This window comes from Sus scrofa, chromosome 2 (assembly GCF_054392235.1).
Source record: "Sus scrofa isolate SSC_HxYL_T2T_F1_AM1 chromosome 2, Sscrofa_HxYL_maternal_Yorkshire_Landrace_v2.0, whole genome shotgun sequence".
In the NCBI taxonomy this organism is placed as follows: Eukaryota; Metazoa; Chordata; class Mammalia; order Artiodactyla; family Suidae; genus Sus; species Sus scrofa.
Window position 1 is genome coordinate 19664884 of NC_139384.1, and position 21523 is coordinate 19686406.

At 53.4% G+C, this 21523-nt stretch overlaps 2 protein-coding genes across 53 annotated transcripts in view; one reads left to right on the top strand and one right to left on the bottom strand.

Moving 5' to 3' along the window:
• PHF21A (PHD finger protein 21A) overlaps positions 1-13162 on the top strand; it is a 200824-nt gene extending 187662 nt beyond the window's left edge. For 49 of the 50 annotated variants that reach the window (XM_085011347.1, XM_085011363.1, XM_085011335.1 and 46 more), the window contains 4 exons: positions 4274-4429; positions 5902-5977; positions 6809-6912; positions 8254-13162. In XM_085011347.1, coding sequence (XP_084867473.1) covers positions 4274-4429; positions 5902-5977; positions 6809-6912; positions 8254-8520 — 603 coding nt within the window. In that variant the 3' untranslated portion in view covers positions 8521-13162. The remainder of the gene's footprint in view (positions 1-4273; positions 4430-5901; positions 5978-6808; positions 6913-8253) is intronic. The other variant, XR_014837024.1, reaches the window with a different exon arrangement.
• A 166-nt stretch (positions 13163-13328) lies between these two features.
• On the bottom strand, positions 13329-18741 carry LARGE2 (LARGE xylosyl- and glucuronyltransferase 2). Of its 3 annotated transcripts, none has more exons than XR_014837022.1 (15): positions 18674-18741; positions 18392-18575; positions 18192-18307; positions 17769-17851; positions 17466-17589; positions 17039-17210; positions 16817-16921; positions 16225-16337; positions 16031-16156; positions 15775-15930; positions 15499-15659; positions 14809-15019; positions 14340-14492; positions 14047-14242; positions 13329-13805 (listed from the first exon to the last, which is right to left on the bottom strand). XR_014837022.1 is itself a non-coding variant. In XM_021083118.2 (15 exons), exons 2-15 carry the CDS (start codon positions 18492-18494, stop codon positions 13596-13598), a joined length of 2097 nt encoding a protein of 698 aa, XP_020938777.1. In that variant the 5' UTR covers positions 18495-18575; positions 18674-18741; the 3' UTR covers positions 13329-13595. The 3 variants fall into 3 exon arrangements, 2 of the variants coding, with proteins under 2 accessions (XP_020938777.1, XP_003122879.2); XM_021083118.2 differs by having other exon boundaries at positions 14809-15087; XM_003122831.5 differs by having other exon boundaries at positions 14809-15087; positions 18192-18575.
• Positions 18742-21523: the final 2782 nt, after the last annotated feature.

Consider the following 21523-nt stretch of genomic DNA (forward strand, 5'->3'; position numbering starts at 1 on the left):
GGGAATCTCCATATGCCGCAGGTGCAGCTCTAAAAAGACCGAAAAAAATCATCATTTCCTCCAGTTCTCCTGGCTTTTGGCATTAGCAATTGACATAGTTTTCTCCCTGTTCTGTGAATGAGCACCAGAAGTCCCTTTCAGAAACTGTGTTTGCTGGCACCAAAGACTATCTCTGTTTTCCTCAGTCGAAGCATCGCCAGGGGTTGCCAGCTCGTGGCTTCTTGGTAGAGATCCTTCACAGGGTGACACTCTAGGGAGCAGATGATTATGGGTCTGCATATGAGTCTCTTTCCTAAAGGATGTTTTTGCTTTTTGTGACTTGTTTATTTATTCATTTATTTATTTTTGTATTTTTATGCACCTGTGGCATATGGAGGTTCCCAGGCTAGGGGTCAAATCGGAGCTGCAGCTGTCAGCCTATGCAACAGCAACACCACATCTGAACCGCGTCTGCGGCCTACGCCGCAGCTCATGGTAACACTGATCCTTAACCCACTGAGCAAGGCCAGGGATTGAACTTTCGTCCTCATAGATACTTGTCAGACTCATTTCCACTGAGCTGCAATGGGAACTCCAGTTTTTTGTGACTTTTGGCTAAGAGGCTCTATTGTTTTCTTTGAGTGACTGAACCCAGAGGATCCACTCAGATCAAATCACTAATTAAAAGCTTTTGCCAGTTTTCATCTTAAAATGCAAACTTTGTTCTTTTCAGGAATTTAAAGGTAAAAAGAACGCTACACTACTAAATGTTGAGACCTTTCTAAGTTAAACCTACTGGAATAGATTTTCTTTAGAAATAACTGACTTCTACTTTTACAGTGTCCCAACAGTGGCGATGATTAAAATCAACACAGAGAGCTGTGTTTGCTGCTGGGTTGCACAAGCCCCGACCACATTAATTAGACAATCACAGTTGAGAGGCAAGCATTTCCTGGGGATCAGTAACCATCTAGAGAGAGTTGGTAATATAAGACGCAGCCGGCCACTAATCCTCAGGATGTCCTTATTGCCACTGTCATCACTTTTATGAGAAGGAAAGATATGTTGACACAGTTATAAATTTTTTTTTCGCAAGTGATAAAGTTGCAGTTGACATAGCCAGGGTATCTCCAGAAATCATATATCCCCAGCGCCTAGCGAAGACGCCTGGGTCAGGTTCTTTGGTTTATGGTAGTAATTTGGTCAGTCACCAAAACCTGGGCCTTTGGACCTGGTACGGCATCTCTGTGGGACTTTCCTCTGCTCTCTTTAAGCAAAGAGCCGATGCTTTGTGGATGAAGCGTATATCTTGGCATCTCAGACTCACTTCTGTGGACAGTAGTTCTCAACATGTGTGGTCAGGGTGACCCTGAGACTCTTGCAGGGGAGTCACAATAGCAAATATGTTTTTATATATTATGCAATATCATATCAATCAAAATATAAAATCAAAAATATTTTAACGATCATACTGAAGTGTTCTTTGGAGTTTCATTCTCATTCTCTCCAGAGTAGGACAGTGGAGTTTTTCTAGATGCTACGTGATGAGGAATGATGTCATCACTCAGAGCTAAAGGGAATGTGTGTTCTTGGCTTTAAATTTTTTTCAGTACACGATTTTTGTAACTTCCTGCGATTCTATTTATATTTCAAAATTAAAAACTTTTAAAACTTCTAAAACAATAAATAGCGATAGATGTAAGTCATATAAGCAAAAGCACTTTGAGGTCCTTAGTAATTTTAAGAATTTTTGTGTGTGTCTTTTTAGGGCTGCACCTGCAGTATATGGAAGTTTCCAGGTTAGGGGTCAAATTGGAACCACAGCTGCCGGCCCACACCACAGCCACAGCAACACCGGATCCAAGCCACGTCTGCAACCTACACCACAAGCTCCCAGCAGTGCCAGATCCTTAACCCACTGAGCAGGGCCAGGGATCAAACCTGCGTCCCCATGGATACTAGTCAGATTTGTTTCTGCTGAGCCGTGATGGAAACTCCCAATTTTAAGAATTTAAAGGGGTCCTGACACCAAAAGTTTTAAAAACTGCTGCTATAGGATATGAAAATAGAAGAATTCTTTTCTTTAGAAACTTGAAGGAAGTTATATGACCTTTATTTTATGTAATCTTCGCCTTACACTTCTTGATGTCCTCTTTACTCAGGAGCAAAGGAGCAAGTAAGATAGGGATTTGGAATAAGATGTCCCATTTGTCTCTTACTTCATCACTGATTAATTTTACCTATGGTTCATGAAAAGAGTTTTTGAAACCATAAAACTTGTATAAACCCCTTAAAGATACAGACTTCAAACATGGGGTTGAGGTTTGAGAAAGACTAGCTCTGGAGAAGAGCCACCCTCTGCCTGATTTTAAGAATGAAAGAAGGAAGTCACAGTTAACGTAGTGGTGAAACCTTATGTCTTTCAGTGCCTGGAAGTTGAAATATTAGATTGTATTCTCATGCAGTGTTTTGTTTTGGGGGGATTTTGTTTGTTTGTTTTTGTCTTTTGTCTTTTTAGGACCACACCCGCGGCATATGGAGATTCCCAGGCTATGGGTCTAATCAGAGCTGCAGCTGCCAGCCTATGCCAGAGCCACAGCAATGCCAGATCCAAGCCGCATCTGCAACCTGCACCACAACTCACGACAACGCCAGTGAGCGAGGCCAGGGATCGATCCCCGCAACCTCATGATTCCTAGTCAGATTCGTTTCTGCTGCACCACAATGGGAACTCCTTATTTGGTGTTTTTGCACATGTACTCGGTATCTTTTTTTTTTACTGCCCAGAAGTAACATTGTCTTACCAAAAAAGATTAAAATCCATCCATACTTTGATGTATCTTACAACTTTTTCCAGCCAGTTTTCAAGGCTGCCAGCTACCCTTGATGTATATGTGCTGTCGGATACCTACAGCATCCTTTCCTTTGGAGAGAGATTGTAGATCTGGGAAGATGTGTTCCTTTCAGCGGTGTGGTTGAGGGGCTGTATCATAGGAAGAACTGGGCATTGCTCTCTGTATCACTGCTTCCTGTGCAAAATTTCTGTCTTAAGCTTTCAGCAGAACAGCCTAGAATTCTAAACACACTGGAAGTGAAAGGAGCTCTGCTCCGAGCTGTGACACTCCCTTGGCAGCTGACCAATGGCACCTCCCTTCCCTGGTCTCTGTATCAGCAGTGTCAATCCTGTTCAGAGAACAGGCCGGGGATTGACTTACCGAAAAACACCTCTTTTTGTTTTGTTTTGTTTTGTTTTGTTTTGTTTTGTTTTCTTCCGCCGGCCTATACCAGAGCCACAGCAACCCAGGATCCAAGCCACATCTGCGACCTACCCCACAGATCACGGCAGTGCAATCCTTAACTCATTGAGCAAGGCCAGGGATCGAACCCACGTCCTCATGTATGTCAGTCGGGTTCGTTAACTCCTGAGCCACAATGGGAACTCCTAATAAACACCTTTTAACCTCTTTTTTTTTTTTTTTTTTTTTAATGTGTTCTCTACAAATTTTGAATAGATCTGTGTTTTTTTTCTGATGGTGCCCTTTGTAGAAAGAGCTCCAGCAGGCTCACCTGAGGACCAGAACTATCATTGATGGGGGTGAGGGAGAGTAGCAGAGTGCACTTAGGCTGCTCTTCTTTTTCCATCTGGTGAAGTATTTTGTGGGGAGGAATAAAGTCTCCTGGAATAGAATGGTCCATTGAACAGTAAATGCCAAATAGTGGTCTTAAGGGAACATTGTCAGCTCTTTGGCTTTTTTAATTCATCATGTTAGAAGGTTCATAGGAGTTTAATTTGCTCCCGATTCATCTTTTTGAACTTTGACTACAGTTTTTCTCTCAGAGCAGGCGAAGTGAAAACCTCCATTTCTTGTCTCTCTTCTTTCTCAATCCTTCTGAACTCCACCAAAAAATGATGGGCAATGAGAATTTTTTGTACCATATTTGATGAGTGGATTCCAGTGTCCTTAAACTTTATGATTTGTGGGTTGGACTGTACCAAAACATAAATATCACCTATAAAGCTAATTTTGGCCTAAGTGGCCACAGAGTTCCAACTTCCTATAAACTCTACCTTAAGACTAAGAATACTGGCCCCACATGGGGAACCTCAACTGTATGGAGCAGGTGGGGGGGGCCTGTGCCATTGCCAGTTTCTGCTTTTTGCGAGCACTGTTGTAAACAGTTGGAGGGGCGCAGCTGATTGTCCTAAAACATTTATATGTGTCCAGAATGTGCCTGGTAACAGCCAAATTTTACCTTTTTGTCCTTTTTCTTACCTTTCCTTTCCATTTCATAGGGTGATATCCATGAGGATTTTTGCAGCGTGTGCAGAAAAAGCGGCCAGTTGCTGATGTGTGACACGTGTTCCCGTGTATATCACCTGGACTGCCTAGACCCTCCTCTGAAAACGATTCCCAAGGGCATGTGGATCTGTCCCAGATGTCAGGACCAGGTACCGTGGGCGGCCAGGCAGGGTGAGGGACTAAGGACAGGAAGGACCGCCTTTCCCCTCTTCCCTCCCAGGAGGTCTCCAGGCCACACTCCCCATTCACAGCACCGCACGTGCCGGCACTCACCTGTCCTCTCCCAGGTTCTCTGTCCTTGAGGTGGCGCCTCGTGCACAGGTGGAGAGACCCTGACTTCTTCCTTCTGTGGGAAATAAGTCCATAAGACTCTGCCACGTTCTCTAAAAATGGTCCAAACTTGCTGTAGGGTTAAAACTCTGGGAATAAAATCCTTATAGGAAAGTGCTCAGAAGATCGTTTAATTCAAATGGGAACAGCTTTTCACTTTTAATCTGTGTTGTCATCGGGATCAGAGCACTAACTATGAAGTACTGCCTTAATAGTTCATGGACTTGAAAGAAGAGAAAAACAAAACCTCTTCCCTCCCTTTTCTGTTTAGTTTCTTTTTCTGTCAACTCTATGTGTAGCTCTGCATTTTCAGAATACGCTTTCTCGAGTCTTTTTGGGTTTTTTTTGTTTTTGTTTTTGTTTTTTTTGTCTTTTTGCTATTTCTTTGGCCGCTCCCGCGGCATATGGAGGTTCCCAGGCTAGGGGTCTAATCGAAGCTGTGGCCACCAGCCTACGCCAGAGCCACAGCAACGCAGGATCCGAGCCGCATCTGCAATCTACACCACAGCTCACGGCAACGCCGGATCGTTAACCCACTGAGCAAGGGCAGGGATCGAACCCGCAACCTCATGGTTCCTAGTCGGATTCGTTAACCACTGCGCCATGACGGGAACTCCGAGTCTTTTTGGAAGTAGGCAAAAGTATGAAGAATAAAAAAATAAGCTCGGTGGCTCAGCAAGCTTTGGAGTCCTGCTCAAATTCTTTGGAATCCTGATTTGAGAAAATTCTGCTTTTCCTCTTTAAATCCTGGTCTTCATCCTTACCGTCTCCGTGATGTCTCTTCTCTCCTGCTGCTGCTTTGTGACTCTCTGATCATTTTTGGCTTGGGGTCTAGGTTTTACTTCAGTATTTGAAACTGATACTTAGTTTTCTTGGTCAGGCCATCTTTGAGGGACATACACAGCTAAAATTGAGGCAGGCAGCCCATGTCAAGTCAAGGATGAAACTGTCAGTAGCTGTTGCCATCATGCAGACTTGAGCTCGTTGCTTGTTGCTGTAGTTCCGGCTGTCAGGAATAGTTGGGGGTCACTGGGCAGGCATGAAAAGATGAGAAGGCTCAGCCAAGTCTCGGCCTCTTTCTAAGCCAGGGCTCAGGTGACCCTCGTTCTCTCAGGCTGATGGCTGGAACTTTGTAGTCCAGAAACTATAGGCCAGAGTTTTGTAACACTGCCACCATAAATCCTTCCTGGATTTTGTCTGCCAATATCTACAGACACTGTTGCTTATTATTACGCAGGGAATATGTGTTTATACCTCTTTCTCAAGGGTTCAATTCTGAAAATCTTTTCAGATGCTGAAGAAAGAAGAAGCAATTCCATGGCCCGGAACTTTAGCAATTGTTCATTCCTATATTGCCTACAAAGCAGGTAAAAAATTGTCCATGTTGCCTTTTGTATAAGCCTCCTTTTGTTTAAAAAAGAAGAAAGTACTAGGAGACAGTGTTTGTTTTGTTTTTCAAAGGAACTTTAAAGTTAAAAATTAAAAGCTTTTGGGAAGTTCCCTGATGGTCTAGTGATCAGAATTCGGTGTGTTCACACCGCTGCAGCCCAGGTTCAGTCTCTGGTTTAGGAACTTAGATCCCCTATCAAGCCACTGAACACGTGGCAAAACAAAAACAAAACCTTTTTTGTTGAAGGAAGTTAAAAGTTTATTGTAGTACTTTCTTGGGGAGGAAATATGAGAAGTGGTATTTTACTTATGTAAAGCCAGGCTCAAGCCACAGACTTTTTTTTTTTTTTTTTTTTTTTGTTAGCTCCTGTTTGCATATAAAAGGGAAGCCAGTTGGGCAGTGTGTGTGTGTGCCCTGGCTGTGGGGCTGCAGGATCTTTTTTCTTTTCTTTTTTTTTTTTTTTTTTTTTGAGGGTTGCATCTGCTGCTTATGGAGGTTTCCAGGCTAGGGGTCGAATCGGAGCTACAGCTGCTGGCCTACACCACAGCCACAGCAATGCCAGATCCAAACCATGTCTGCACGTCTGAGACCCACACCACAACTCAGGGCAACGCCAGATCCCTAACCCACTGAGTGAGGCCAGGGATCCAAACCCACAACCTCATTGTTCCTGGTCGGATTCATTTCCGCTGTACCATGACGGGAACTCCATTCTTTGAGGAAAATTTCTTTTTTGGCAAGCCTTCTGAACACAGTGGCCTTTTTCAGAGAGTTTGTCATTAAAAACCAGTACCCTTTCTGTTCCCAGCAAAAGAAGAAGAGAAACAGAAATTACTTAAATGGAGTTCAGACTTAAAACAAGAACGGGAACAACTAGAGCAGAAGGTGAAGCAGCTCAGCAGTTCTATAAGTGTAAGTAGACCTCCTGCCTCCTAAGCATCCCTGACAGGTACAGAGACGCAGAACTTTCCGTGTGTGTGAAGTGCATGCGGCTCTCGGGGCCTGATCCTTCCTTCAGCTGCCTGACACTGTTACCTTGGGTGGTTGCATTCCACCTCCAGTTAGAATTTGGCTCTCGGGTACAGGTGGCCAGGCGGTGTATGATGTCCTAGCCAAGCTCTGGGACATCCTCTTGGCTTTGATCTGAGACAAGATTTTCAGTCTCCTGGCTGAAGAGGTCAGGTAGCAACTATGGCAGCATGGCCACCACCCCTTGTGCTCCTGGGCCTGTTTGGGAGAAGTGTGGAGCCACCTGGCACTGGGCAGACCCAGACCAGGCCCCCGCCTATGGGTCTTCCTGGCTGCCCTGGCTCGTGAGTCCATCGCACAGACCCTCTCTCCCACCCCATCTTCCACGCACTGCTGACCGCCTTTCCAGGCTTCCCTGACCAGCCTGAGGAGGAGAGGTTCCTGGAGACAAGTATTGACAGTAACCGCTACCCAGCCTGGCTGACCAGGTGGGAGAGAGGGTTGTGTTTGCAGCAGGGGTTCAGAGGCTCCTCCCGAGAGGAGCAGGCTTTCTTTTCCATTGAATAGGTCCCCTGGTTGGAGTGAGGTGGCCTCAGCCCTCATGATGCCAGGTGGTACCCTGGACTTGGTGGCAAGTATGCTCTCTCCTTACCATACCGCCTGTGGCTGGCAGGTTTCACATCTCTTTCCTTGCCTAGAACCTAGGCCAGCAGGTGTGGGAGGCCAAGTACGAAAGGGCAAAAGACTACCTACCAGTCCATGATGGAGCAGAAGGGCTTCTCTTGGCTGAAGCCTTTGATTCTCCTGAATAGCACTGTCCAGGCCTCTAAATTCTTGCTGACCTAACGATCCTCAGTAGGCCCTCAGTTTGAATCCAGAAACCAGTGGCTTATTTCTACCCTGGAAACCCCAATCCAGTCCTGAGCCTATCCACACCATTAGCATGGCAGAAGTACCCCCCGCCCTGCCCAAACCAGCTTTAGCGCAGCTGGGGGAGCTTTTTTTTAAATGCCTTTTATTTTGTAGTATTAGAGTGGTAATTCACGTTTGGCTTTAAGTCCTTGTGTCAAGGAGAGTTGGCTTTTAAACCACTCAGCTTGCCCCCCCTCTCTCTTGCCTCTTGGGCCTCTTCCTTCCCTTGGGTAGTGGCACCCACTCCAGTGTGGAGCAGAACGAGGTCTAGGGGCTGCGCACTAGGCGACAGGGATCCTTTATCTGGAGAGGCTGCCAGGCCTGTCAGGAAAGCCGGAGGCTCAGTGCCCCTGCCCTTCTCATTGGCTGCAGAAATGCATGGAAATGAAGAGCACCATCCTGGCCCGGCAGAAGGAGATGCACAGCTCGCTGGAGAAGGTCAAACAGCTGATCCGCCTCATCCACGGCATCGACCTCTCCAAACCTGTAGACTCTGAGGCCACTGTGGGGGCCATCTCCAACGGCCCGGACTGCACCCCCCCTGCCAACGCCACCACCTCCACGCCGGCCCCCTCCCCCTCCTCCTCCTCCTCGCAGAGCTGCACAGCGAACTGTAACCAGGGGGAAGAGACTAAATAACAGAGCCCTGCTAGGAGAAGCCACGGGATCCCGGTGGCCAGGAGAGCAAAACACTGAAGACTCTAGAAAAGCAAAGCCGGATTTCTTCTGGAAAGTACAGAATTCTTTTGGTTCTTTGGTTCCAGAGAGAGAGAAGATGCTTGTGCCAGGTGGCACCAGAGTTTGCCAATTGATCCTTCTTATTCTGTGTGTACATGCAAAGATTGGACCATGTTACATGAAATAGTGCCAGCTGGAGGTTCTTTGCCAGCACCATGCCAAGTGAAATAATATATTTACTCTCTCTATTATACACCAGTGTGTGCCTGCAGCAGCCTCCACAGCCACGATGGGTTTGTTTTTGTTTTGTCGGGTGGGGAGCAGGGACGGGCGGAGGGAGGAGAGAGCAGGTTTCAGATCCTTATTTGCCGAGCCGTTTGTTTAGGTAGAGAAGACAAGTCCAAAGAGTGTGTGGGCTTTCCTGTTTCTAAACCTTCACTACTATAAAACCAAAAAGAGGAAATCGAGATTTAACCAACCCCAGTGCCCAGAGGAGGGATGGGGAGGGAAGGGGAGGGAGCCGGGGTGGGAAGAGTATATCGAATAAGCAGTATTTCATATTGTCTGGGGTGGGGGCGGCGCACGGAGAGACGGAGCCGAGAACAGCCGCCGGCTTCTCCGGAGCAGTCTGCTCCCCCGCCGTGGGCACCCCCACGCTCCCCACATTCCTTCCCTGCTTTGGCAAATGGGCGCCATCCCCGTGGATGATCCGGTTAACCTTCCCTCTCCAAGAACAAGCAGAGCCGGGCCTCAGGGGGCCCTTGCCCGGGGCAGGGAAGAAGGGGGTGTGTGTGTGTGTGCGCGCGCGCGCGTGTGTGGTGTGTGTGTGGTGTGTGTGTGTGTGTGTCGAGGAAGGAAAAAAGGTGGATCAGTGATTTTACTTGAAAACAAGCTCCATCCCTTTTCTATATTTATAAGAAGAGAAGATCCTGAGCGAAGCAGCACGCGACCCAGGTGTGTGTGAATTGAATGGAGACGTTTCTTTTCTCTCTTTTTTAAATTTTTTGTTTTTGTTCTTTTTCTTTCTCTTAAAAAAGAAGTTTTATTTTGTTGTTTCTTTTACTTTTTTGGTAACAAAAACTAAAATAAGGAATAGAAAAGCTGTTTTTCAGGCTGACAGTCCAATTAAGGGTAGTCGAGACCTTGCATGGTAGACTAGGAATCATAGTGTCAGTGAGGTCCAGTGAGTCTGTGTGAGTCCTTGTGTCATCGTTCGGGGCACTGTTTTTTTATGCAAGGGCAAAAATCTTTGTATCTGGGGAAAACAACAACAACAACTTTTTTTTTTAATTAAAAAGGAAAATAAAAAGATATTGAGGTCTTCCTAGTGTTACTTAAATTAAGATCAAGGTAAGAAACATTGTAAAAAAGAAATTACAAAAGTGCTATTTGTTTCCTAAAAACAGTGATTTCTATTAAAAAGGTGTCAGAACTGGAGAAAATGCTGTGTAGTTATAATTTTTTAGCACAGAACCTGCTGATCATGATGACATTTTGCTGTGTTTGTGTCTCAAGACTGGTGGGCTAGTCTCCAGGATTTCTGTCGTCCCGACGACGACGGCTGTGGCCCCCAAAGGGCGGGGGCGGAGCTCCCACCTGTCTCCCCTCCTCAGCAAAGACTGTCCTCTCTTCCTGGTGCAGGGATCTGGGCTCCTGTTTCTGCAGCCCAGACGCAGTGTGGATGGTATCAGGGTCCTACCTGTTGTCTCCTCGGATTTTGTTAGAGCCGAAGGCTGGTGCCTAAATAAGATCCCTTCCTTTGGTGCTGCTCCTGGTCTTTCAGCCACCAGCATTTTGAGTGCCTGGGGGACACAACTGTGAAGGAAACGGCCAGGGAAGCTCAGTGGTGCTTAGACAGAACAAGGGAGTGAGAGGTCCTAAGGTACGTGGTGTCTCTGAGACTGAGAGCCCCGGGGCCGCCTTTGTGTCTTCTTGCCTTTGCAGAGAGGTTGGCATCTCCAGTGCTTTCTCTGGCCACTGACTCCAGGCACTGGAGATGGGGGTTGACTCTGCTTTGCCCACCCACCAGCTTCCTTGGTGACCTTTGGCTAGAACGCTGTGCTGTGCTTGGCTTGGCTTGTCTCCTTCTTGAGAAAACCAGGGTTCTGGAAGGCTTGGGCCATTTCTGTCGTCTTGCCTTGTGGGAAGGAAGTTCTGGTAAGCCCGGGCTCCCACACACTCTGCCCATTGTGCGTGTCTGGCCACAGGAGGGAGGCAGAGGCTCTGGGCCCCAGCACTCTCAGAACGCCTCTCCCAAGCCGGCCCTGTGCCCCCGAACGGCCAGAGTCTTGGAGGGGCGGAAATCGGCCCACTGGTTTCTCCCCCACCTAGTTAGGCCCAGAAAGACACAGATGAGTCCTGAAAGCAACTCCAACAGGGAAATACGTCTTACTCTAAACCTGTCTCATCTCTACCAACCGCTTCCGTTCATCTTCCCTGGATGTTGGAAGAGGAGGTTAAAAGGGGCTGCACAGGCCTCAGAGTCAGACCTGCGAGGTCGCCTGAGGAGGGACGAAAGGAGCTCCCTTTTCTCATGCAAAACCCAAGGTGCTATGTCTAGTCAGGGAGCTTCGGGCGGGTGGTGCCTGGACTAGTTGGAGGAATAGTTGGCGGAGGTTCAGAGCCCAGAGGCAGGCTGTGCGCCCTGTCTTCAAGCCCTCCCATTTGACTTGTCTGGGCCCAGAGACCGAGGGTTGCCACCTAATACTTATCTTCTTGAAGGAAGTTGGGGGAACTGTCCTCACTAGAGGCCTTTGCTCAGAAAGGAGCTGCCGGGGATTCTCAGGGGTGGGGGCCGGGGCTAGGAACTGACCTGGGCTTTGCTAGCTGCTGTGAGGTGTCACACTCTGCCCTTGCCTAGGGTTGGCCTATGGATTCTTCCCCAAGTTCAGATATAAGCTGTTTTGCAGGTCAGCTAGTCTGGAGTGGAAAGTGCAGCCTGCCCCCAAGTCTGCATACTGGACTCAAATCCCCAAATGCCTTTACTGCAAAGAAAAGTCCCTAATCACCCAGTCTCATCCTACCAAGAGAAGACCCTCTCTGTCCCTCCAGACCTGTGGGTCCCTGTGACCATGACTGCCCCACCAGAGCTGCCTCCACCTCCCTCTCCCTCCCTCCTGCTTTTGCTCAGGCCCAGGTGTGGCCGCTGACAGACACATCTGAGCACAGCTGGCTTGCAGTCTCTCCAGAGGCCAGAGAATGGCTGGTCTGAGACTAGGAAGGAGCTGCCCCCGCTGGGCCCTGGATCAGGAGACCTCTTGGCAGTCCTGTGGCTCAGGTGCTGTGCCTGGGAGGCAGTGAGGTCATGTTGCCGTCATCGACCCTGCTCCTGTTCTTGCCAATGTGGCCTGCGGGCCCTTTTTCTTTCCCGGAGTCTGCTGGGTCTTGTCTCGCCTCTGCTGAGCTCATCCGGAGTTCTGCTTGCTTCCATCCTTATTGGACCGTTTGGGGGCAGGCCTGGCAGGGAGACCCAGCTCAGGGCAGCCCCTCGTGGGGCCTTAACCTGTGTGGGGCCTGTAACACAGCCATGGCAGCCTCCAGCTGTCACCCTGTGAGTGCTCTGTCTCCCTGCAGGCCCTGCCTCTGTCCCTGCTGCTTCCTGGCTCAGGCTCAACAGGCGCGTTGCTGGGCGCAATGGCTCGCCCCGCGCCCCTCCCTCTCCGGTGAGGGTGGCCCATCTCCAGCTCCCCTGCGTTCTGTGTGTGCAGTCGCCTCTCCGACACTTCCTCTCTTGGGGCCAGCAGAGCCTTCCTGGGCTCTTGTCCCAACCCACGACGCTCACAACACACTCCAAATGGTTTCTTCATTCCCTTTTAAGGTGTCGGTCTTTCTCATTTATCCAAAGGGCTTACCTTAGGAGACTCTTACCCCAGGGGCAGAAGGCTCTCGGGTACTAGGATAGATGGTGGCCCAGGTACATTTTCCAGGCCCGGCATTTTCCAGGTTCCATGGCTTCTGTTGGATGGAGGCAGCCTTGCTCTGTGTAAGACTGTGGACCTCACCCCACCCCTCAGCTGGGCACCCTTGTCAGGAAACAGGAGACCCTTTCTCACCCTGATTTCCAGCCATCCTCAGTGTCAGCTCCTTTTTAAGAAGTGGGGGGGGGGCTCTGAGAAGATTCCTCTGGCCCTCCAAGAGTGAGGGGAAGCTGGGGGTCACCCCTTCGGAGAGCCCAGGGGGAGCTCCTAGAATTAGCCCTTGTGAAGGAAGAGTGGGGCACACAGATGGACTTCACTCCCGGCTCCCAAAGGCACCTCTTCCCCGAGAACACCACCATCCCCCACAGCAGCCTCTGGCCCCTGCCCCTGGCTCTAGTGTCGCTGGGTCCTCAGCCCAGGGTCAGTTGCAGTCAGGCAGGACAGGACGGGCAGCTGGAGGTCAGCACGCTCTGAGCAGAAAAGAGCCAGCCAGCCCCCAACCTGTCTCTCGTCCACGACCTTTGTGATTTCAGTCTTGGTAGAACTTGTATTTGGAGTTTTGTGCTTCAAAGTTTTTGTTTTTGTTTGTTTGATTTTTGTTTTGAGGGGGTGGGGGGGATACAGAGCAGCTGATCAATTTGTATTTATTTATTTTAACATTTTACTAAATAAAGCCAAATAAAGTCTCTCAGACTCATGGTGTTGGGTTTGGGGCAGGGGAGGGTGAACAAGACACGCTCCCGTCCCGGCCTCCGTGGGAGGGCCGGTCCTCTTGCAACTCCAAGTGGGATTCAGCACCGCCCCAGGCCCACAGATGCCCTCATGCCCCAAACTGAGAGGACCGTGAAACAGTGCTGTTAAAACTTTATTTATAAAAAAGGGATGTTACAGTTGAGGAAGTAGGAACCAGCCCCAAACCAGCTGGGGCAGAGGAACACGAGACCCCCAAGCACAGAATAGCAGCAAAGGGAAGCCCCGGGCCCCACCCCACGGGCGCCCCATCACAGTCCTTCCCAGGGACTTAAATAACTTAAATAGCAGAGAGGGAGGGGTGGCAGCAAGGCTGCTCCAGTGTCTGCAAGGAGTGCGTGAGAGTCGTGGAGACAGGCAGGGGTGCAGTCAGGTGGGGCCTCGGGGCTGCTGCAGGGCAGTGAGGTATTTGAGGGCAGCAGCCCCGTAGTGACGGGACAAGTCCTGGTGAAATTCATCCTTGAGGGCCTGGAGGCAGTCACGATAGGTGGGGCTGGAGCGGAAGCGGGAGATGTCAAGGCTTGGGGCGTGTGGCAGGTGGATGATGAAGGCCTCGGGCAGCACCAGGAGCTCGTATTCCTGTGGAGTAGGCCAGGTGGACTGTCACAGCCCAGGCTAGGGGAAGATGACAGCTTCAAGGAATGGGGACCAGGTTTATCTGATAGCCGCCAAGAGCCAAAGTCAGGGCCAAAGGCAGCTGATTTTAGTTCTCCAGAGGGGTGGAATTTCTAACAGTGCAGTGGGCCCCACTGAGGTGTAGTGAGCCCCCTGGGCCTGGAGGCATTCAAATTGAGGCTGGAGATGGCAAGATGCCCCTCACCTGTGCATCCAACTCCACGATGTGGGCCACCTTGTTCCAGCCAAAGCCCACAAATCGGGGATCATAGCGGGGACAGTCTCGTGGCACCACCACATAGGGCTCGTAGTCAGCTGCCCATTGCACGCGGTACGGGGCCTGGGCCTCCCGCCAGCGGGCATAGTCTGTGGGCGCATGACCCCGGGGCCACTCATGGTACCTGTGCATAGGAGAGGACAGGGAGCCAGGCTGAGGCTAGGAGTTCCTGGTGGTGGCCAGTGTAGGGAACCGCAGGGCAGGGCCGTGGCCTCTCCTACCTGAAGGTATAGAGAGAGCCGGCGTCCAGCAAGGCCAGCAGTTCGGCCTTGGAACTGGGGAAGCTGAAGCGGTAGTGCAGGGTCTCAAATGCTGGCACCACCAGGGCCACCTTCCGCCCACCGGTGCCCAGCTCCAGCTGCTCGATGGAGGCCCTGAGGAGGGAGCACCCATGAATGGGAGAGAAGGGGGAAGGCTCTGCCTCCAGCACGCGGCCTCGTGGTTCTCTTTATTTGTACCAGAGGTGGGACCCGCCTTTCAAAGGCCTGCACGCCCCGGAGCCACTAGGAGACGACACAAGTGGAGCTGCTGTGGGAGCAGGTCCCAGCCCCTCCCTCTGCTGTGGCAGCCCGGAGAAATGATGTGGCCCCCACCCTAATGTGACCCTATTTCACAGAGGATGCTGTGGCCCTGACAGGAACACCCTGTCCACACGCACCCGCACACCGCCCCCTCCCTCCTCCGGCCCACCTGAGGTAGTGGTAGAGGGAGTAGGCGGGCAGGAAGTCAATGTCACTGAGGAAGACGTAAGGCGTGAGGGCCTGCGCCAGGGCCACGTTGCGAAGCTGGTTGATGGGGTAGAGGGGACCCTCGCGGTACACCACGTGGTAGGCCACATTCTGCCGGGCGGAGAGCACCGCCGAGGTCTCCACGAAACGCAGGAACTGCTGGGCCTCTGCGTCTGTCAGGTACAAGGCCAGGCTCATGGGGCCCGGCCAGTGCCTGCACAGGGCTTCCAGCATCTGCAGCCTGGGGTGAGGGGGGTGGTCAGCCCAGGGAGGGCGGGATGCCTCCCACCTTGGCGGCTGCGGACACCCCCTCAGGTGACTTAGGGAGCACCTTCCAAGCGCTTTTTGAGCTGTTCTTATTATTTAGTCTTCACAACTACCCCACAAGGTGGGTACTTTCATTTGACAGATAAGAAAACTGAGGGCCAGAGATATTAAGACTTGCCCGTGGTCCCACAGCTGAAGAGGGGCAGCTCCCGACATCTGAATGATTGCCAAAGCCCAAGCTCCTGCCACCAGCTCCAGCGTCTCCGACTCCCGGAACTCCTCGAGCATCAGGCAGTAAGCGCGCTTCCTTCCAACCCGATGGAACCCTCCTCCTGAAACTCCCAGACCGTGCCGTGCTCCCTGGGGCCGCCCTGGGCACCCTCACCGGTCCATGGAGAGCTGGGCCACCAGGGTGACATCGTAGGGCTGGGGGGGCGGCGGCTTGTGGGGCAGGAAGGTGATGTGCACGCGGTGCACGGTCAGCTGCTGCTGTCGGAACTCAAAGCAGGCGTCCTCCTCGTCCAGCTGCGCCAGGGCCCGCTGCAGCTGAGCGGGTCGGGGGAGAGATGGGCCGGGTGAGCGGGGCAGGCGGACAAGCTCGGGTCCCACTCGAGCAGAAGGGCGGGGCCTCCCCAGGGAAGTGAAGGCGGCTCCCCCTCACCTGCTCCGCCCCAGGAGGGGGCGGGCAGGGGCACCCAAAGAGCTCTCTCCGCAGCAGGTTCCCGTCGTACTCCAGGAAGGTCAGGTGGAGGTTGCGGAAGGATTCCACGTGCTTGTTCTTCACGCGAAGCTTTTTTGGTGAGTTCCAGTGGATCACCTGGGACCAGGGAGGGTGTTGGAGGAGGCATGGGAGCAGGAAGCCGGCGTCCCCCTCCTGGGCCCATCACCACGGCTCAGCCACCCCCCGCCCCGCTCACCTTGAGGTCAGACGCCTCCGAGTAGCAGCGCTCAGCCAGCGTGTGGTCTGACAGCTGCACGTTCCAGACGCAGGGCAGGGGCTGCACCAGCCATGGGTGCTCCTTGATTACAGCATTGAAGATGTCCTGGGCAGAGACGGCCATCACACTTCGGCCCAGAGCCTGCCCCACCCCCCTCCAAAGCTCCCCCAGACCTGGTCGGCCAGTGAGGTGGCGGGGAGGGTAAGGAGCTCCTGCGTGGCGATCAGCTTCCACATCTGCTCCCAGCCAGCCTGCCGAAGCCGGTCCAGCCGCAGAAGAATCACGCCTGCTCACGAGGAGAGGTTGTCATGCCCACCTGGGTGACCCAGCTCCTGGGGCCAGGGCTCATGAGGGTGTCTTTTGAATGCTTATCTTGTGACGTGTTGATATGTTCTGACTCTTCAAACATGACCATGGACTAGCTCTGTCAACAACTGATCATTCTCTTGGGGGTGAAGGGGAGGCAAAACAGCTTTCAGAGCACTTCCACAACCATCTTCTCAAATCCAGTAATCCCAGGACTGGTAAAATCATCCCCACTTAATGGATGAGAAAACTGAGGCTCAGAGGGACTAAGTGACATGGCCAAAGTCTTCCAGCGTGTACAGCCAAGGCTGGAAATGTGATTTCTGGCTCTTCTCCCAGTGTTCTTTCCACAGCACAGTTCTTCCTGGGGGGCCTTCCTAGCATTCTGTGGCCTGCCCAGCCCTGGGACCCAAGGATCAGTGAACATCCCTCTTGCCTCCCCTGACCACTGTCCCCCACCTGTGTTAAACCCCCGGCCCAAGGCAGGCCAGGGCCTGTGGTTCCTCCAGAGGTTGCCAAGGTACCAGTCGCTCTGGTTCTCCACGAGACCGATCACTTGCTTGTCTGGAAGGAGAGGGCATATGGGAGCTGCCTGAGGTTGCCACAGGACCTGGGCTCAGGACTCAGCCACAGGGAAGCCAGGGAGGGGGCCTGCCTGAGCCGGGGTCCCAGGCCTCTCACCAGAAAAGTGAGCAAAGAGTGCCCAGAGCTCTGCGATGTTGGAGGCAAAGGTGACATCTGTATCCAGAACAATGACACGGGCCAGGTCAGGGGGCAGGGCACCGGGCAACACTAGCTTCATTAGCCCATAGAGGCCAGAATAGTGCTTGTTAGGGATCCAGGAGACCTGGGGCTGTGGGTGGAAGGATAGGGCATGAGCCTGGCGGAGAAAGGCCTAAGGGGCCGGAACATAAGCAGGGTGACACAGGGGGAAGTGGGGGTGGGCTCTGGGAGGATGAGAGATTCGAGCTTCGAGCTTCAGTGGATGTGATGGGGCTGGGGCTCCCAGGCAGCTCTACCCTATCCTCCGCCTGGTCCCCACAACCCTGGGAGGAAGGAGGGGGCTGGGCATGGCTGGGGAGGAGTGTAGAAGGGCCAGGGCTCCTGCCTTGAGCTCATCAGCGTCATAGAAGCTGACCCGGACAGCGGGCACCATCCATGTGTGAAAGAGCGTCTCCAGAATGTTCCTGGCCACGGCATCAGTCACCAGGTGGAGGTGCAGTGGATTTTTCCTTCAAGAAGGACAAGGATGAAAAGCTGACAGGCCCCAGAAGGAACTACATGGGACAGGCCCCCACCCCAAGGGGCTCAGAAGGGGAAGCACCAACTTCTGCCAAGAGCTTTTGCATACCCAGATTGGGATATTCTCAGAACCACCTTCAAGGGACAAAAGGGACACTCCTGGCTGTACCTGTAGAAGAGCATGGACTTCACCAGGGTGATGACGTCTCTGCTAGAGTTATGACCTGCACACACGATGGCCACTTGCAAGAGCTGGGGAGGGGACACCAAGTCATCAGGAGTCCACTCCTCCACTAGATGGTAAGGACCCATGCGTGGGCTGACCTGGCCTCCGCCACTGTAGTCCCACCTGGCATCAGAGCTAAGTAAGAGTGGGGACTCCGGAGGGCAGGAGGAGTCCACGCCCCCATTTCACACACCGGGAAACCGAGGCCAGGAGAAGGCGAGGGGCGAACCCGAGGCGCCCTCAGCTGGCAGGTCAGCGCCAGAGCCCACTCCAGGTGTTGGGATTCCCGCAGGCGTCCAGGTGACTGGGTCGGGGGCGCGGCACCCCTGAGATTCCCGCCGCCAGGGGCCGTGCGCACCTACCTACCTCGCACTTGGGCGGCAGCGGCCGCGGCGGGACGCAATCGGAGCGGTTGTGGCCACCGTGGTCCGCCGGCGGGTCTCTGTCGAGGGCGACAGCCCCCAGCGGCCGCAGCCGCCCGTCTGAAGGTACACGTGGCATTAGCGAGCAGAATAAGGATCCCGGGCTGCGCCCCACCCCCCACCCCCAACTCGCGCTGAGCTCACAGTCCAGGTCCCCGCCGAATAGAAAGAAACCGATCAGAAGTAGCAGCAGCAACAGCAGCAGTGCAGCGGCCCCCAGAGCCCGGGGGCGCCCTCGGGGCAGCATGGCCGCCTGGGGCGGCGGCGGGGGGTGGGGGCAGTGCTCAGGGTGGGGCGCGACCCCGGGCTGGGGGCTCCATCACGAACCCTGTGGACCAAGGAGGGAGAGAGGAGAGGAGGGTGAGCCTGGGCGATGGGGCCCGACGGCCACCTGGTCTTATCTCCCTCCCTGAGTCGGCACCTCACCTGCTCCAGCGACTTGAGGACCCCGACCTTACTCTTTCAGAAGCCGGCTGGGGTGCGAGGAAAGGGGCGGTGAAGGCACAGGCCGCCCGGGTCTCAGCAGGAGCCGGCCCCGCCCCCAACCTGGGTTCAGGTTTCACCTCCGCTTGGCTGAGTCCGAAGGGGCGGGGAGACCCCCCCCCCCCGGCGGGGGAGGGCTGGCCCCGCCCCTGCCCGGCTGGCTTCCGAAGGCCCCTCCAGCAGGGGAGGAAACCTGGATGGCTGGAGGGCTTAGGGGCAGCCACCTAGGAAGGACCAGTCTCAACTACCTGTTCTGAGCCCATTCCCCTCCTCCCTGCACGTCCCGTTAACCTTCCACCTTCGGGGGCCGTGACCCCGGGGCCCGGGTAAAAGGAAGAGCCTGAGTAAGGGGGAGGGGCTGGAAGGACCTCGGGAGGTTGGGGACACCTGCTCCGGGGCGGGAGGCGGAGCCAGCCGAGACCTACCCCGGAGCCACAGTGCACCTGGAGTCCCAGCTTTCCTCCCAGGCTGCTCCACCCCCACTCAGTCCAGGTGGCCCTAGGGACACAAAGCGGCCTCGTGAAGGTCGCCTCCTGCCTAGGAGCTGGCTGAGGGGCCTCACTGACGCCTGCCAGGGCCTTCTGAGCAGAGCTGGGGATCCCCGACTGGTGACAAGACCTGGGTGATTGTGCCTGGCACCGGGCCTGGATCTCTTCCTCTGCCCCCCTGACACCCGCCACAGTCCCAGCCAGGCCTCTGCCCTGGAGCCAGAGGTGGGCACTGGAGGCAAACAAGAACAGCCACGGTTGACTGAGCGTGTATATTCCTCGTGCCAGGCCCTGTGCTGAATTTCCACATGCCTCCTTGCCATTACCCCCCACATGAGTCTCCCGTGACAGGCATTATTCTCCCTAGAGAGCTGAAGTGACCTGTTAGAACACCCTTTGGCCCTCAGGCTCTATCCTGCAGACAGAGTTTCAGCGCAACCTTCCGCAAGGGTTTCCTGCCCTGGGACTTGCCCTTGAGACTCCTGCTGCCTGGATTCTGTAGGAGTCTCACCAGGTAGACTCTCCTCCTCCCACATCCCTTGGTTTATTGTTTTCCTAGCCCTCCTTGCAAGGGAACCTTTGTGACTTGTTTATAGTAGCCTAGGTCTTCCCTAGAAGATAGCTGCCCACCGGACTGGGTTCCCTGGGTCCCCAGGGCCTGGCACATACCTAGCTCTTGGTAAATATGTACTGAATGTGGATGGGCCTCCCTGAACCTCACTGTGACCTGGAGAAGGGGCTCAGGCCAGGTCCTTTAGCCCAACTTCCAGCTACGGAAAAGTGAGGCTGAGGGGCCCCAGCCCCCAAAGAGATGTGGCAAAGAAGCCCAGTCTGAGACAACCCCCTCCAAGTCTCCTCTGCGAAATGGGGGTGCCTTTCTCTGGGAAATGGGGGTCTGCCAGAAAGGTCTGGCTCTGGGCCTTGGAGGCCAGGGGCAATGGTTACCATGGAGACTAATGTGGCTTCCTTATACATCTGGGAACTGAGAGACGGAGGAGGTAGGGACCACCTAGGCATCTGGAGCTTTGAGCCGCCAGTTGCCTGACTCTCATCGCCAGCCTGGAGCTGGGGTGGGTGTGGATGAATCCCTCCCCAAGCCCCGCCACGGAGACTATCTATCAGTGGGGTTACATGTGAGAGAGCAGATAGGGTACCCGTGAGGGCCTGACCAGGGGGGTTGTGGAGGAAGCTGGGGCTGCAGCTGGCTCTGCACAGTGACTGGTCAATCATGCTGGCCCCACCCCTCACTCCAGCTTACCACTCAGTGGACACTGAGGTGCTGAGATGCTTGCTGGGCCTCCCAGAAGTTCTTCTGGGGTGTGGAGGAAGAAAGGAAGGTGGGTATGGGCCTACGAAGGGTGCTGGTCGTCTAGGCCTCAGACTCAGTTGGCCCAGCTCTGTCCAGGACTTTGCCGTATGACCTTGGACTAATCAGGCCCCCTCTCTGGGCCTCTGTCCTTATCCGTACCTGTTAGACTGGTCTAGCTCTCTTCTCTTGTGGTTCAGGGCAGAGTGAAGGGGGAAGGATCAGGTCCAACCTGCGTAAAGGCCCTACAAAGAAGCCCAGCCAGATAACCAAATCCGGGCAGGGGCCCAGGAGGGCGGGGCGTCCTGAGCGCCTCCTGCACACACGACCACTCTTTGTCTCTGCAAGCTAATCAGACATGTGATCTGGAGAGGAAATTTAGGCAGACCTGCTGTTGCCAACCTGGCTGAGCCCATGATCTCCTCCCAGACCTGAGGGAGGGAGGAGAAACAGGCCTCAACCCCAATATTCTTTTCCGTAGCTGGAAGTTGGGCTAAAGGACCTGGCCTGAGCCCCTTCTCCAGGTCACAGTGAGGTCCAGGGAGGCCCATCCAATATTCTGTTTGGGGGGGGCCTCTCTTCTGTCCTCCAGGCCTCTCTCCTCTCCAGAAGCACAGGAGCACCAGCCCTGGGAGTGCCAAGAAACCTCACAGTCCCCTTTCCTCTCTCTCTCCACTGCCACGGAGGGAGGAGGACCACTGATGAAAACAAAACCATTAAGGTGATGGGATGTAGGGAGAAAAGGAGGAAGAGCCCTGCACCCAATGCCCTGAGCCCTAGTCTTAATCCCAGCTGCTAACTTGACTCCTGACCAAGTAGCCTCAACAATCACTGCTCTTGCTGGGCAGTGGGCAGTAGGAGAGAGGGCCCTGTCATAGGAGAACCTCACTGTGGTCTGTTTGGCTCACGCCATGCAGACAAGTGACCCGAGGCAAGTCCTTTCCTCTCCTTGGGCCTCTTATTTCCAAGCTATGAAAAGTTCATACCAACCTGGTCAAG